At 38.2% G+C, this 17,742-nt stretch overlaps 1 protein-coding gene across 1 annotated transcript in view; it reads right to left on the bottom strand.

Annotated features, from left to right (window-relative positions):
• Positions 1-623: 623 nt before the first annotated feature.
• LOC138715727 (uncharacterized) overlaps positions 624-17,742 on the bottom strand; it is a 94,165-nt gene continuing 77,046 nt past the window's right edge. The window contains exons 3-4 of the mRNA XM_069848785.1: positions 1,460-1,765; positions 624-951 (exon numbers count right to left, since the gene is read on the bottom strand). Of these exons, the coding sequence (XP_069704886.1) occupies positions 624-951; positions 1,460-1,765 (634 nt within the window). The remainder of the gene's footprint in view (positions 952-1,459; positions 1,766-17,742) is intronic.

Raw genomic sequence — 17,742 nt, 5'->3', positions numbered from 1 at the left:
AAATCAATATATTACAAACTTCGCCCTAGTCCATAGGCATTCCAAAAGTACGTGGAAGTGAAGAATGTAAACTAAAATAACAGAGTCGGTTGGAAACCGGTAAGAGACCGTATGTTCGGTTCATGTTTGCCGAGTGTCCATAAAAACTGAAGAAGAATGTGGACAGGGAAGCTTCCTCTTTTCGCTACGCTTCCACTTGTAGCTAGTTAGCTCACTTATCCACATTATAAGGTTCTTACTGTAAGCTTCGGCGCATGCATGCATGCATTTGGTTTCAAGAGATAGCGAATAGCCTATAATAAACACGGTGAGCGGTGTAAGCTTGAATGTCAAAGGTAGTCGCGTTTGAGTGAGACGATTTGCTCTTGTACTGCTCGTATGCAATGAAGAGTGCACGTGTAACAAGTGAGTCAGTAAAAAAAAACTATTGTAATTAATAAGTCAATGCTTAGTTGGCAGTATTATTCTCTTTTCTCGTTGTCGCATCACCCCTCCCCACTGAAGCTCAGGCTCTCTTGTACATCATGCCGATCTCTCTCCATTTCGACACAGAGTACACAATGGCGAGCACGTGAAATAATAGTTGTCTTCACCTGACGATGAAAGTAGATTGAACGACATGCTTAGAAAAGTGACTTCACTGACCTCGTACCCGCCGTGGGCGCAGGACCAGCAGAACCAGGCTTCGCCTCTTGTGGCTGCTGTACAGCATCGCCAGGTAGATTCTTTCGATCTTCCTGTGAATGGGACATTTGACCAGAAGAGTCCGTTGTACCTCCATTCTCTTGTGAGGGAGATATTTTAAGTTCCGTATTCGTCTCACGTGTATTAACTTCATCTTTTTCAGTATTATGTATAACAATGGATTCGTTCACATTGTGTTCCTTTTCCTCTTTGATACTTTCACATGGTAAATTCCAGACTTTGGCATCTTCGTCGTTAACGTCTTCCCTGTAACATGGAAAAATTTTATTGACATTAGACACGTGAACAACGTGCGTGACAAGCTCAGTAAAATGAATCATCTAGCTACTGTGGCTGTTAATATCGTTTCGCCATAATACTTGATTTTCCCGTTCATATTTGTTTCGGTTGATTTTGTATTTATCAATTTTATGATTATTTCACTCTTCAGAGGCCCTGATGTGTCTAGAATTAACCCTCCATTCGATTTTGTAACATAGTTTATACTCTTAAACAAAATACAGCAAATTTAAGTGGTTTAATTATGTGTTACCTGGTGAACTACGGCTTTGACGAGACGAGCATGTGCAATGTTATGTCTCTGGAACTTAGAAATTGTCGGCGGCCCATTCTTTTTGCCGTGAAGTGTACGTTATACCGATTTCTCTCCATTTCGACACAGAGTACGCAATGGCGACCACGCGAAAAAATAGTTGTCTTCACCTGACTATGAAAGTAGATTGAACGACATGACTAGAAAAGTGACTTCACTGACCTCGTACTGTCCGTGGGTGCAGGAGCAGCAGAACCAGGCTTCGCATCTTGTGGCTGCTGTACAGTATCGCCAGGTAGATTCTTTCGATCTTCCTGTGAATGGGACATTTGGTCAGAAGAGTCCGTCGTAACTCCATTCTCTTGTGAGGGAGATATTTTAAGTTCCGTATTCGTCTCACGTGTATTAAGTCCATCTTTTTCAGTATTATGTATAACAGTGGATCCGTTCACATTATGTTCCTTTTCCTCTTTGATATATTCAGATGGTAAATTCCGGACTTTGGCATCTTCGTCGTTAACGTCTTCCCTGTAACATGGAAACATTGACGTTAGTCACGTGAACAACATGCGTAACAAGAGCAGTAAAAAGAACCATCTAGTCAGTACTTCTTCACTCGTGCACTATTTGGCACGTTTTAATATTTATTAAGGAAGGTCATGTCCTTGGAAATTAATACAGCAATTATTTTTAGCATATCATTACGTCTGTAGATTTTTAATGAAGATTAATAAGATTTACAACATAAACAAGTCGGCTAGTCGTGTGGGGAGTGGTATATCGCTGTCATTACTTGTGAACCGTATCGGCTGGATTAGTAAAAGTGACGGCGATATCCCAAAAGGTCGTAACTTGAATTCTAATCAGAGGAAAAAGTACAGTTCGTATTTTCCTCGAAACATTTCTGAGGTCTCTCGCTCACTTCTCATTTTTGCTTTTTACTTTTTACTTTACTCTTCTAAAAGTTGTAAGAGAACTTACTGTGATGTTGCAAAGAGCCAATTCTGGGATTCTTTACAAAAATACACGTTTCCATTCTCACTTAATCCGAAAAGTGGTTTTGTTCACTCATTTTTAAGTAGGTTATTTTACGTCGCTGTATCAACATCTTGGGTTATTTAGCGTCTGAATGAGATGAAGGTGATAATGCTGGTGAAATGAGTCTGGGGTCCAGCACCGAAAGTTATCCAGCATTTGCTCAAATTGGGTTGAGGGAAAACCCCGGAAAAAAACCTCAACCAGGTAAGTTGCCCCGACCGGGATTCGAATCCGGGCCACCTGGTTTCGCGGCTAGATGCGCTAACCGTTACTCCACAGCTGTGGAGTGTCTGTTTTTGTACTGAATTTTTCATGACCTATTGGATGGGTTTTGTTCATTTGAGTATCTACGATTCCTCTTATCTGCAGGCGATGAATATGAAATAAAAAATTTTCAGTAAAAAGAATTGTTCCTATATTTATCTTAATTGAACAACACTCGTGATTTGCTTTCAACGCAGAAAATGACTTTGTGTATTCAGGAATGATTTTCTTCGTGTTTCAACTTTACGTAAAATCATCTAACAAATGAAACAATATAGCCTAATCTGTATCAAAGGAAAAACGATTTCGTCAAATAATTTGTTTCTACAGAATTTGTTTGCTTCTTGTTTGTAATTTCCGTCGAAGTACATAAGGCGGAACGTGTTCAGTGACAGTTATGTCACAGAGTAAGTATTTGAAATAAAAGCAATAGAACTGTTCTTTGGCATCGGCGTTATTTCTTTTTATTTAGTGGAAAATCGACTTTTTTTCTAGAAAAAATTACAAAATCTCAGAAAATTCAGGAGAATTTGTCAACGCATGGAAACGCCCCTTCTCTGCTGCAGTGAGAGCAAAAGATGAGAATGAACACTGTCAGTTGCACGGCTTTTATGCAAGAGATGATGAACTGTTAACGCGGTATAAGCCTTTATTCAAGTTCTGAATATACAGTTGCAGTTATTGCTAATATGAAGATCTTTTCTAAATGTCTCGCTGATAAACAAAACCAAGTTCCCTAATGCAGTGGTATTCAACCGGGGGTACGCATATCCTAGGTTCAATTAAAATAAATTTAGCATAATTAATCATCATTTATATTCTTTATAAAATGTAATTTGTCTTGTAGCCTAAATTGTTTTTTGTTACATATCCAATAAATTTTTCAATGATAGCCTACCTAACTAGGGTTTCTATTAAAGAAAAAATTAAATTAAACATAAATATTCATTTGGAATTGATTAGGAGGCCGATTATTAAACCCTGGTTGGGATGGCTATCAAATATCACATATTTAAAATAAGCATATATGTACGTTTCATGAATGATCAGAGCTAATGAAAACCATTTCCTCCAAAGGAAATATGTATTGCCTTCTATAACCCTACCCAACAACAAAATCTTGCAGTTGCACTTATGCTGATCGTGCTCCTATAATATTACGAATGACATACGTCAGAATCAATGCCTTAGTGTATCTGGCTAAATGTAACCTCTTTCAGTGGTGTATGGTGTCTCTTGTATGCAGACTCGGTTTCTTTGCTTCGTTTCTTAGTCTCTCTCCTCACTTCTTTTAGTGGCGAACTAAGAAGGCAGAGGACGGACACTGGAAAGTTTTTTTCTCAATCGTACTATCAGAGACTGGATTGCTCTCTCTGCAGACTTATTAAAAGCTTTACCAATAACCAAAAATGTATTTAAAAATAGGCTTAAGGACTTTACTAATAGACGGTAGAATATTATGCACATTATTTTGTTGCTTTACAAGTACAGTGACCAAGCAGAGGAAACAAAGTGAATTTCCAGTGATTAGTATTGGGTGTGCATGTGTTGTAGTGAAAGTGCAGTGAGTTTCAAAGCAAATTCTGAGTTATAGTGACAGGGAAAAGAAATTGATTTACAGTGAAAGGGTGTGACTTATAGAAAACAATCTCGGGCATCTCATTTAACAGGTCACATGCACTTAAATCAATAATAAAGTTATTTTTTATTTTTTATGATATCTGTGACGTTATTTCTTCTATTACATACTTAATAGCGTGATTACCTTTTTTTAAGTTTAAAACTGGGTGATTTAATAATTGATAGATTGAATTTAATTTAGTTCGGATATAGTTTTGTATAATTTGGATTAAGCATAACTTTGGGGGCACAAGTTTGAGTGGAAAAATGTCTCTAGGGTTACGCAAAGAAAAAAGGTTGGATACCACTGCCCTAAGCAATATCTCCAGCCAGGAATATATCGATAGTAGATGGGTAAAACAATAGTCCTATAAATAGCGCCCACGTTTATGCAGAGCGCGGCATCTTTGTAACGCTGCCTCAGAAACCTGCCCCTGAGTGTGGCTGCTTGTTTTCTTTCTTATGTAACTCTGTTCTACCCTGTATATGTTTTGTTCTCTCTCATATTTTCAACGCATGTGAAGGGACCCTACGAATTTTCACGATAAAGTTCAACAGTTTTTCCACTTTTACACAAATTTTAAGTAACGTCCGAAATTGTTTACTTGCTAATTTTATATAACTCGACGAAACTAATCATTTGGTGCAAGTCCGGTCGATTTAGCACTCTTCACTGTCGAGTTACGACTGCCCGAGACATGCGGAAGCTTGCTATTTTTAACCTGTTTGTTCTCGACTTCTACCAAGTGCTCAAGTTCAATCGATCGATCGCTCCCGCCATACACTAAATGTTCATCCTAATTCTATCGATCGACACTATAATGCGTTCCATAATGTCTGACAGGCTACGTAAATTTTGCCAGCAGAGGAAGAGAGAAGGATAATTGAAGATGTAACATTCTAAATGTGCTATGTGCCTGACAATTTTTCAAATTTAATTTTATTCAGTCTAAGGGAGAAACATCCATATGATAACATATTAAATTGTCTTGGTCGTAGCTCTACTGTAAGTGACTCATTCGTGCGCCAAAAGACGGTATTGTAGATACAGGGTGAGTTAGGAGGAAAGGTAGGCTACATGGTTTGAGGGGTGATAATATTGGTGATTCTGAACAAAAAAGTTTATATGAACATATGTCCTGTTCTTAACGGTTTCGGAGAAAACTAATGGAAACAATGAGGAACGGGAAAACTGCAGGTGATAGTAAATTAAAACATTGTTGCCTTATGTTCTATTTAATTGTGAATTTTTTTTCTTTCAGAATATGTTCAAAAAGTCCAGCGTCAATCTCAACGCACTTTACGGATCTTGTAGGCAGCTGCTGTGTTGCTTATCTGAGCTGATTCGGACATTTCTTTACTTGAGCACAAGCATGTGAAATGCGAGCAAGAAGTTCCTCCCTTGTTTCCACTTTGTGCTTGTAGACTTCGGTCTTAAGCTAATCCCACACACGCAGTAATCCAATGGAATAAGGTCAGGTGATCTCGGTGGCCAAGAAATGGCTCCACTACGACCGATCCAACGTCCAGGATCCTACTACAACCTAATGTCGTTTTGGTTGCTTCCGCATGTGAGTGCTGATGAACGACATGAGACTGACACTCGTGATTTTCAAACAGCTGTATGTCAGATACTATTAAGAACAGGGTATATGTTCACATAAACTTTTTTGTTCAGAGTCACCAATATTATCGCCTCTCACAACATATCCCTTTCCTCCTGACTCATTCTGTATCTCAACATACATTTCGCAGTTTTTTTTCGTCAATATCTCAGAAAGTTGTTTTTGACACTTAGGACATTTAGAATGTTAGATCCTCAATTGTTAATCAACCAATTATAGAGGTCACGTTGTAGATTTATCTTGAAGTTGGGCGGTCTGAAGCGTCTACCTCTGCCCAACTTCACGATAAGTCTGGAAAGTGACCTGTGTCATTGATTAGCAATTATACTTCTCTCATCCTCTGCCGGCAAAGTTTACGTCGCCTAGCAAACATTATGGAACGCAGTATAGATTTATTGTTCATTATTTAGCTATTATGTATTATTAATTTTTTTGGAATTTGTATGATTTTCATCACACCGGATTTCATGACCTGTCACCCTATATTGAGGTGCGGTCAAAGACACATTCTGCTTCCAAATTGAAGTTTTACAAAACGTATGAGGAAGTATGTTCTATCTTAATACAGTAACTAAAATAATTACTTAAATTCTTTAAAATCAAAATTAAAATATGAAATAATGAAAATTAATGAATGCGTGCGCAATTGTTGAGAGGTCTGTACAGTAGAAGAGACCAGACCTGTCCTGTGATTTCATCTTGCTATATCACTAGTGGTTATGGAAGGAGAAGATAGGATTTAGTCTGGGATGAACTTCCGTTTCGGTAGATTCTTATAATATTAAGCATCATCAAATAAACTCTCTTTCTAATAACTCGATCTTTCTCCTCTCGCACAGCTCACATGCCAGGTCTCGCCTTCTCGTCTGTACTTTACTACTTTTTCAAAGGCATAGGCTATGCAACATTCGTGGAATGGCAGAATAATTAAGAATCAATCGAGAAAAATAACCTATATGCAATCTATTGTCCCGCACCACATACTTGCAAAGGTTAAGGGACTGATGGAACTAGTTTTGTGAACTCTAATCCCGTGGACCACTTATCTCACTCCGGATTTCAACTTCCTACTGAAGATGCTCAATTTTATTCAAGAGTAGTAAATGACGATATGGGAACGAACATAAAGAACAAAAAAAGTACTAGAACTCAGGAGGGAAAAGACACACAACACAATCACAAATTTTATTAATGTCCCACTTTCATAATTTACGACCGTCACTTCTCACGTACATCAAGATGCCAATAGAAACAGCCGTGGCGAAAATGTGATCGTGCGCCGAGCCACTGTGTAAACTGCAACGTGCGTAGCACCTATGGAGGGAGGCGGACACTCGAAGGGGAAGTGAAGCAACAGTCTGACTTATTAACGGATTTTCATTTTCCTTACGTCAAGCACTTAAAAATAATTTTATTCAGTATAAGGTTACAAACTAATGTTTAGTACGTGTAACCCTAGATCATACGAGTATATATATATATATATATATATATATATATATATATATATATATATATAATCTCCAGATTGCTCTGCGTTATAGGCTTTGACGGTAACAACTTTTGTCAGCTTTACTATGCTGCCATCTAGTTGTTACATAAGGAGTCACGTCATAACTCCCATTTGAATTGCATTAGCGACTGTACTGCCATCTCGTGTTCGTTTACGGCGAACGGGTGGCGATCCTGGCGGTTGTTCTCTTCAAAGTACAACAAATTTTAACATAGGAATGAGCAATCTATATGTGATCTAGGGTGTAACGAAGAAAGAAATGAAAAAGAAAACATAGGACACATTATCACAACCTAAAATTAACTCTCTTCAGAATATGTCTGCGACAGAGTTTCAAAATCAGGAATTATGTCACTTACTGCCTGTCGTAGTTGATCACGAAGGTATTTGTCTGTCAGTCGTGATCTAAATTTGATTTTACTATCAACATTGTTGATAATAATTTTTCACAAACGTAAGTTGTAGCGAACCTGACTTCAACAGAGCAAGCGAAAGAACGAAGCTTCGGATATTTATTTTTTGGCAAAGATTTGAAAAGTCCAACATTTGTCAAGTCCTTACAGTACATCTAACTTTCATTTAACATCACACTGTAAATCTGGGAGCTAACCGCATTATCCGTACATCTGCTGAAAAAGGATCGACGTACAGAGATAATAATAATAGTAATAATAGTAGTAATAATAATAATAATAATAATAATAATAATAGTAATAATAGTAGTAGTAATAATAATAATAATAGTAGTAATAATAATAATAATAGTAGTAGTAGTAATAGTAATAGTAATAATAATAATAATAATAATAATAATAATAATACTAATAACAGTTAACCTTTAATGTTTAATGAGTGACAGGTAGTATACTTCCGTTTTTTGTTACACAACCGTTTTCCTCGTAATACTTGTGAACAAATCATACATTTAATATTCTCATCGTGTTGGCCGCAAAAATGCGTCCTCCCATCCTACTTGAAACTTTCGTTTTCGTAGAAGTACATGGTTTCTAGAGAGACATTGCGACGATACGCCACTTGCAGGTCAGAGACAAATACAAATGGAACGGAGTTTGACTCCAGTGAGTGTGAGGGTGGGGGTTGAGGGAGGTAAGAGGCAAGATAAATGCATAGCTACCATTGCGAGCTACAGTGTGATCGCGAGTCACATTTCGCCACGGCTGGAATAAGTGATTCAAACAAACTGATTTGTAGCCGAAAACTTTTACACATTTTGAGATGGCCGAATGTGGTAGAAAAATGATTACATGAAACTAAGTATAGCAAAACTAAATTATACAACACTTAAAGGTCTTACAGTTACTGGCAGTCGAAATATGATTGCCGTCCCTATAATAGGCCTATACTTGTCTACATACCTTCTTTCCATTTCTGGCACAATGCTAAGTGCCGAACTGGTTGGGAGTGGAATGGTCCTGACTTCGATTCTCAACTAGTTTGTCCTGTTTTCGTTCTTTCTTTTATTGCTGCGTTGTTTTACGTTTGTAATCAGTATCACTGTAAATATTTTTCTCATATGTTTTATAATATCGGAGAAACAGAGATCTTGCTTCCTTCCTTGATACTGTGATCTGCTGTGAACGATACTGCCTCCACATTGTCGTTACCTCGTGTTTATATGTGATGCAGGGAAAGAACAAGGCACTCTAGTATACCACCACTGAAAAGGTCGCACATTTCTTCTACATAGGACAGTAGCTGAATTATTAGAGGGCGACAACTTTCGAGCCAAGTTTATGAGTTGAATTGAGTTGAATTTCATGAGGGGGGCACTACGACCCAGCACTGCGACCTAGAAGATATATTGCACTTCCCCTCTAGCCTAGCTTTCCCAACCCATACCGGCTGACTACACTAAGGTTCGCTGCTTATCCAGGTTTCGAACAGGCAACCCCCATCGGTGCGTCGTCAGTTGGCGTTCGGGGAATGCTATAGAACGATGATGGAATGCCGATGTTTAATATGGGGAAACGGGAGAACCCGAGAAAAACCCCAACTGCGACCTTGTCCACCAAATGAAAAACCCCAGGTCAGACCGGAACTCGAACCCAGATCGCCTGCGTGACAGGCTGATGTAACCTTTCAGCCACAGCGGGAGTAATTTATAATCCAATGAAATAATACCGCTCACAGTGAGACACTGCACTCAGGAAGGAAGCGATGCTTTCGTTCCTCTGTTATTTTAATTATTCGAAAAACATATCCATAAATAGATTCTAATGTTATTTGTAAATGTTATTCAACGATTCTGTATCAGCAGCGAATTTATATGGCGTCGGCGGAATCCGTGACGGCAAGATTGTATTTTGGCGAGGATTAGCTGTGGATTACCCGATATTGGCCTTACAGTTGGGGAAACTTAAAAAAGAACTCAAACAGGTAATCAAGCCGAATGAGACTCGAACTCACGTACGAAGGCAGGAGGCAGTCTCTGATCAGAAGACCCGCTCCTCAATCTTATGCTGCGATGGTTGCCTGCCGCTATGATAAATTTATTACTTAAAGTAGAAAATTGAATGAAATGAAAAAATAACAAACTAGAAGGATCTCGAACTCAGGACTTCTCCTTTATCAATTCAACGTTTAAGCACTTAGCTGCGGAAACTAAGTACCAGAAATGAGGAGGAAGTAGGTACCGTATATTAAGTAAAGAAGCTATAGATCTCAACTTTCTTTGCTAGTAACTACAGTTCTTCCGAAGTAAGGAAGTGCTTGACAACTCCTTAGCACATGCTTTCGACTCCACCGTCTCTCGCTGCACCTTGCTTCAAGGTCAACAGCAGCAAATGGAAAATTCAGCAGCTTATTCTTACGTTGGAGTCGGTATCCACACTTGATTCTTTTGGGTTGTCATGGAAACTTTTTTGTAGCACCTGGATACACTTCCCAAACTGTTATTCGTGTAGTTTATGTTGTATCGCATGGAGTTCTCGTAGTGTTTACACCTCTTTTCGTTACAGCGGTGTTTTAAATATTTTTAGTATAAGTTTAAACTTAATTACGGAAATGAGTGTAAGGAAAAACTTCGCTGAGGGTAATTTCGGCGAAGTGGAAACTCTGTTATCAGCGCAGATATTAAACTCAGATACTTTTTCTTACTGCACGGTCTACAGATAACTTTTAAAATGTGTATTAATTTAGCATTTATTTTATTTATTTTTTATTTATTTATTTAACGTGGTAGAGATAAGACCTTCAGGCTTTCTTTTCCCCTCCACCAGGGGATTGTAACTATATTAAAAGATTAATAAAAGATACACAATTTATTGTAGAAATTAAAAAAAAAAAGAAGAATTTTTAACTGAAGTACAAATTAAACGTAGACTAATATTATATAAGAATGAAATTACCGGAGATTGAAATATTTTATGCTAGAATAAGATAACTATTTCGTAAGAAGCCGTAACTACTAATTTCAACTACTGACCAACTGCCTAGTAAGTTTGCTTTTGAATTCAATTTTTTTCGACAGTCCCTGATGCTAGCAGGTAGCGAATTCCAGAGTCTTGGCAGGGCTATTGTGAAAGAGGATGATTATTCTATTTATTTGTCAATGATGAGTATGAGGGTTGCGATGAGATGGTGTTATTATTATTGTTTCATGGGGAGAGCGTGTGTTCAAATTATGGTGGGAAGAAAGATAAGTGAAGCGAGACGACAGGTTCGAAGGAATAGAAGAGTTCAAGATTTCGAAGAGAAGAGAAATGAATGTAAATGTATTCTTTTATCTAGTTTAAGCCAACCTATTGCTTTCAGGAATGGGGTAATACGATCATATTTGCGAACATTGCTTACAAAACGTACCGGTACACACGAATTATGAGCACGTTGAAGTTTCGTTTTGTTAAGTTATGTAAGTCTGCAAACTGTTAGGACTCAGTTCGCGACTTTAAACTGGAGAAGACCGGCTACAAGTACAAAATAAAGAGTGCAAAGGAGCTTTACAAAGATTTTAAAACCTGGTTCTGTGAATCACAAGTGATAGGAAGTAGTTATGCCGTACAGAAGGACAATTCCTATGTTGTAGTACCTTAAAGCAGTGTTAATGTACAAATGGCTGTTTTTTAATAATTAATCGATTTTGTATGAGAATATTACATTTGGGATGATGTAAATAATCAGCAGTGCTTAAAGCAAACTACTCTGCGTTTAGGGACGAGCCGTATCCCAAGGTGATAACTGCTGTTTCTAATGATCAGTCTATGGTTATATTACAGACTTACCAACTTCCCTGCATAATGTGTGTCACCCGCAATTCTTCCACAATTTCCAATCCCTTCCTTTTAATTGTTTCCCCTTTCAATTCCCCTTCTTTCATTGTGAGTTTTGCTATTACTTGTTAACTTAAAAATTACCGATTATTCCATCGCCGTTGCCATTGTCATTGTATGAAGTTTCATCTGAAGTATTATTTTTGTCGATAAACAATCAATTATCAGGTGTAGAAATAAATCGCTATGATAACGTTCCCTCGATTTCATCCCACCCAGCAACTGTCTAAAGCTTGCTATTTTTTTCGTAACTAAGAGATACAAAATATTATTTATATGGATTTGAAGCGCAAGGAACTTAATAGTATACCGATTTTCCATTTAAGCAAGATGCTCGTATAATATGTGTACTGAATTTTATTAATGAAAGACATGCGACAGGTTTCTCTGCTGTTTCGCTGGAGCAATGAAGATTTTCATTGTTGTGTGCTCTGATTGTTTTTCCTAAACTGTCCAAGTTTCACTTCCACATAAGAAAGTACAGCTGGAAAAGTGAGACCTGTCCCAAACATTGGTATGCGCAGTAGGCCATGATGACATCTCTTCTGTAGCGGCCAGCAGAAGGGAGGAAGTGCCTTCTCAATTAATTGTAAATGCGTTCTCAATGCTGTCACCACCAGATTAAACACAATGTTAGGCAATAAGTATAATATTAGCTGCTTGTTCGCGTATCCCGCACCTATATTAGAGACATTTCCACGAAACTGTTTGCATTCCTTATCGAAGTAATCCTCTGCAGGTGTTCCGACGCAATCCTTTACGTCTGTTGTCTCGTCATAATCGCTGTTCATCATAGGATCACGTCACAGCCGCTCTGATTTTACAAACAAGGGTTTATCTACACCTCCTCTCACACATATTTTTTGTATAACAAATATAAATAAAGACATCAAAATTGCAAACGACATGAAACATTCAAAATTGAAAATTAAGTTTTATCCATCTGTAATTTTAAGGCAATTGATTACTTGAAGAAGTATACAATAAGAAGAAAAAGTAAAGTGAAAACGAAAAATAGGAGGGATAAAGTCATTTAATAATGATAATAATAATAATAATAATAATAATAATAATAATAATGGTTTTATTTAACCTGGCAGAGTTAAGGCCTATGGCCTTCTCTTATGCTCAACCAGGATCTCAGATGTGAAATACGAGGGGGGGATCCAAAAATAACCGGAATGTTTTTTTTTTTTTAATTTTTATTGAACTCTACATTCACAGTACTTTAGTCCCCTTCAAAGTATTGTCCATTTGCATTAATGCACTTGTCCCAACGCTTGCCACTGCTGAAAACGGTGCTGGAACTCTTGAGGCAGGATACTGTTCAAAGCCGTTAGCGTTTTTTCTTTGACGTCATCCACATCACTTAATCGCTTTCCTTTCAGACATTTCTTCATCCGTGGAAACAAAAAAAAAAAAGTTCGACGGAGCCAGATCGGGTGAGTAGGGTGGATGAGGCACAAACACCATGTTGTTGCTTGTCAAAAACTGTCGGACCGTCAGAGCTGTGTGGGCTGGAGCATTATCGTGGTGAAGCAACCAGTTCCCATTTCGGGCCGTTTTCGTCGCATACTCTCTCGTAATCTTCGTAACACATCCAAATAGAAATGTTGGTTCACTGTTTGTCCTGGCGGAACGAACTCTTTGTGGACAATGCCATTCACATCAAAAAAACAAATCAACATTATTTTCACATTGGATCGCACTTGTGCTTTCTTGGGTCGTGGTGAATTTGGAGTTTTCCACTCGTTCGATGCTTGCTTTGATCTGGATCGAACCCGTAGCATCAAGACTCATCCCCAGTCACAATTCTTTTAAGAAACTTCAGATCGTTCTGCACTTCACTCTTGAAGTCGCGGCAAACTCTCACGCGGCTTTCTCTTTGGTCATCTGTGAGCAAGTGAGGAACAGATTTTGCAGACACCCGTCTCATGTGCAAATCTTCGGTTAAAATTCGCTGGACCGTGCTCCATGACAGGTTCGTTTGCTCAGAAACTTCGTCAATGGTCTTTCGACGATCTTCATCAATTGCAAGTTTGATTTTGGCAATGTTTTCGTCATTTTTTCCTGTTGAAGGAAGCCCGGGGCGCGGCATGTCTTCAGTTGACATGTTGCCAGATTTTAAACGGGAAAACCACTCGTAGACCTGTGATTTGCCCAAAGCATCATCATTAATGACTTGCCGAAGAATCCCAACGGTCTCTGCTGCAGTTTTTCCCTAACAGAAAACAAAATTTCACACACACTCTTTGTTCCTTGTGGTCGGCCATCTCACTAATCGCCAAACGGTTGAAAAAGGAACGCAAACAACACAGCACCACAAACAAACCACTTAACTCAGACTGACGCCAGCTTACTAACGGTCGCGGGAGACCCCAAACTAACACTACCTAACAGCACAACTCGTAACTACAAAGCATGCGCGCGCAACAGTTCGGTTCCGGTTACTTTTGAGTCCACCCTCGTATATGTATTAATTTAGTAGCAACGTTGAAGTAAACATCCCAAAATAAAAAAGCATGTGCGGAACAATTTAAAAACCTCAAACGGGAATTTTATAAATTAATGGCTGTGACTGTTCCTTATGACTGCAAAATACATTGCTCGGCATAAGTCGCTACTCTCGATTGACTGCTTCAAATTCTTAAGCTTGAGTTGTACATATGTGATTCGCAATGAAGCTGTTCCTAATTTATTAAAAACTAACTTATATATTTATGGTCTGATGTAACGACATTTAAATTACTGTAAATAGAAGGATTAAAAGACATGATTACGTTTACTGGATTGCCCGGAATTCTCATGAAGTAATTCAAGATGGATATAAAAATATGGGGTGCTTGTGTTATTGGTCCATACTTCTTTTTATGGTGGTGTGAACTCTCAATATTACAGGAATATATTGACAGTAGTGATTATTGAACTAGACAATATTTCATGTTTTAAGATACGATATACTAACTCATTTGGCAACAAGACTGCGTTACACCCCCTAAATGATTAATCTTATGCGATTTCCTTACTGATAATTTCATTGAATGGATAGACAGATATGGTACCTACTCTTGCGTCGCTCGCCAGCAGGGTCACCGGACCTTACACCTGCGACTTTGCAATATAAGGAAGTATGAAAGAGTGTTTGCTACTAAATCGAGAAATCTGGAACATTTTAAGAATATGACTGAGATACAGTTTGAAAACATTTTAAATTACGACCCAGAAGTGTGTGAAAATATATGCTAATCAGTGGTCAAACGTTGTTTGAAATGTGTAGAGAATGACGGTGGACAACTCGAGCAGTTCGGCTGGTCATATAGATGTAAATAAATGGTATGTACAGTAAGTGACCTTACCTTTGTAGATATTTTCGGGGTAGCAACTTATGTCGCACCCGGTATAGCTACGTCGACACTGACAGAGACTAAAATAAAGGCCCTATCAGAATTTAGGAAAAATATGTTAATACGTGCAACAGAGGATATGGATATTGTAGGAATAGTGGTAGTGGAAGTTGTAATGGTAGTGGTGGTGGTGATAGTGGTAGCAGAAGCAGTAGCAGCAGTAGAGGAAGTAGTGGTGACAGAAGTGGCAGAAGTGGTGGTAGAGATGATAGAAGTAATAGGAGTAACAGTGGTATTAATAGTGTTACATAGTGGTGGTGGTGGTGGTGGTGGTGGTGGTGGTGGTGGTAAGTAGCAGCAGTAGGGGCAGTAGCAGCAACAGCAAGTAGAAAGTAGCAGCAGTACAAGTAGCAGCACAGGAGCAAGAAGTAGGAAGTAGCAGTAGCAGCAAGAAGTAGAAAATAGTAGTAGCAGCAGCAAGAAGTAGAAAATAGTAGTAGCAGCAGCAGCAGCAAGAAGTAGAAAATAGTAGTAGCAGCAGCAAGAAGTAGAAAATAGTAGTAGCAGCAGCAAGAAGTAGAAAATAGTAGTAGTAGCAGCAGCAAGAAGTAGAAAATAGTAGTAGTAGCAGCAGCAAGAAGTAGAAAGTAGTAGTAGCAAGTAGTAGCAGCAGCAAGTAATAGCAGCAGAAAAGTAGAAAGTATTAGTAGCTAGTAGTAGCAGGAGCAAGAAGTAGAAAATAGCAGTAGCAAGTAGCAGCAGCAGTAGCAGCAGCAAGAAGTAGAAAGTATTAGTAGCAAGTAGCAGTAGCACCAGCAAGAAGTAGAAAGTAATAGTAGCAGCAGCAGCAGCAGGAAGAAGTAGAAAGTAGTGGTGGTGGTGATGGTATTGGTAATAATATTAATTGGTGGTTGTAGTGGTTCAAGTACATAGTAGCAGCAGCAGCAGCTGTGACTTTAAAATTCATCGCTCTTGGCCGAGATTTAATCCGCCAACCCAGGATCCAACTGTCCACACAATTACCACTAGACCACCCAGGACAGTCGGAGAGATGTAGGCCTATAATACGGTTCCTAAAACTGCAGAGGAAAAAAAAGCAAGAGCTAGAGATGCTTTGTTTAAATAAAAATTAAGTAAGACACAAGTGAATGGAAAAACCGTTCTAAACCATCATCGTGTCACACCTGAAGACTTAGGCGTAGGCGCCAACTCCAGGGATTGCTTCTGTCATTTGCTATCGAAATATAGGTTGTAGGCGAACCAAAACATTGTTAACATTCAAATATGAAGCTAAGAGGACCACCAGATCAAACACCAAAAAGAAGACTAAAATAAGAATAGGTGTAGGTAATGAAGAGACGAATCCTAAATTGTAACGTAAATTACAATAGCGATTAAGATGGTATTATATAACGCCGTTAGCCGTTAATACGAACTCTCTTTTGTTGCTGCCTACCCAGTAACCGCTTCCACAATCCTTTCTGTTTTACGCGGAGTTATGGCTTTCAGAGAACGATGTTTCTGTCAGAACTCACAAGGGAACCGTCCCAGTTCGGGATGCTCGAATTTAATGAAAATTCATATTCAAACTAATTTTCATTCGTTAAGAAGCGTGGTGATAGTCGTTCGTTTCGCTTTTTCCTCGTTCACGAAATATGTTGACTTGAAAATCGTTGCTACTTATACAGCTTCTTGCGCGCACTCGAATGCTCATAGCTCCGCGACAGCGTATCACAGCTCTCGCATTAATGCTCTGGTCTATTTTCCTTTTCTCATAACTCACATTAATATAGTGCTCTTACTGAAATACAAATTCAATCTGAATTTAAAATATGTATTAATTTTGTGTCTCCTTAAATATGATAGTATGGATTCGAAAAGAAGTGGTCGGAACAAAGAGCCATTGAACAGTACAAACATTTTATATAGGCTGGTTTTTCACACTCTTCTGTAACACACACACTGTTTCCAACATGCAATATTGTTGCAAGAATGTTATGAAATTATCTCACATTTTCCTCCGTCACATATCCACATCTCTGCCACACGTATGTTAGCGTGTCTGAAATACTCTTCTTGCCTTCGAATAAAATTTTATATTTCCTAAAAAGATACACATCCAAGGGTTACACAAATTATGTAGTTTTTGGAAGGATAATTTGTGTTTTAATTGTCTTACCATGTAAAGTATTGTATACTCCTGCAAAAGTAAATATAGTATCATCTTTGTTCTTATCTTTAGTATCTATGTTAGTATCTTTTTCTGGCAATAAATTATTTATTATTATTATTATTATTATTATTATTATTATTATTATTATTATTATTATTATTATTATCTATCTGACCACTCTAGGAATCCAGTAGTAGTAGTGTGTCTTTCTTAGCATCCGGGAGATTTACATGTTCTAACCATCTTCTCACGTGATTTTTTGTCAGTTTACAGGAACTACTTACATCGACCACGACATTAAATGGCTTGTCTTTGTCTACACGTTGTTTTACTTTAGGTCCAAATTCCCCTTTCGGTTCTTGAAAGCATACAGTAGTGTTCCTAGACTTCGAGCTGCATACCTTTGGATTTGGACGGTGTACGAGTGAGAGAAAGAAAGATGTCATGGATTGCACTACTACTTTATTAATGTGAGTTAAGAGAAAAAGAAAATAGACTAGAATATTAATGCGAGAGATGTTGTACGGTGTCGCGGAGCTATGAGGATCCGAGTGCACACAAAAAGCGGCACATGTATAGGCATCCAACAAACACAACTCAGTGCGCAGAAACCAACGGGCGTGACTGTCTCGCGCAGAT

Source organism: Periplaneta americana, chromosome 15 (assembly GCF_040183065.1).
Source record: "Periplaneta americana isolate PAMFEO1 chromosome 15, P.americana_PAMFEO1_priV1, whole genome shotgun sequence".
Taxonomy (NCBI): Eukaryota; Metazoa; Arthropoda; class Insecta; order Blattodea; family Blattidae; genus Periplaneta; species Periplaneta americana.
Note: the sequence above shows the minus strand (reverse complement) of the source record. Positions and strands in the feature narration are given on the sequence as shown.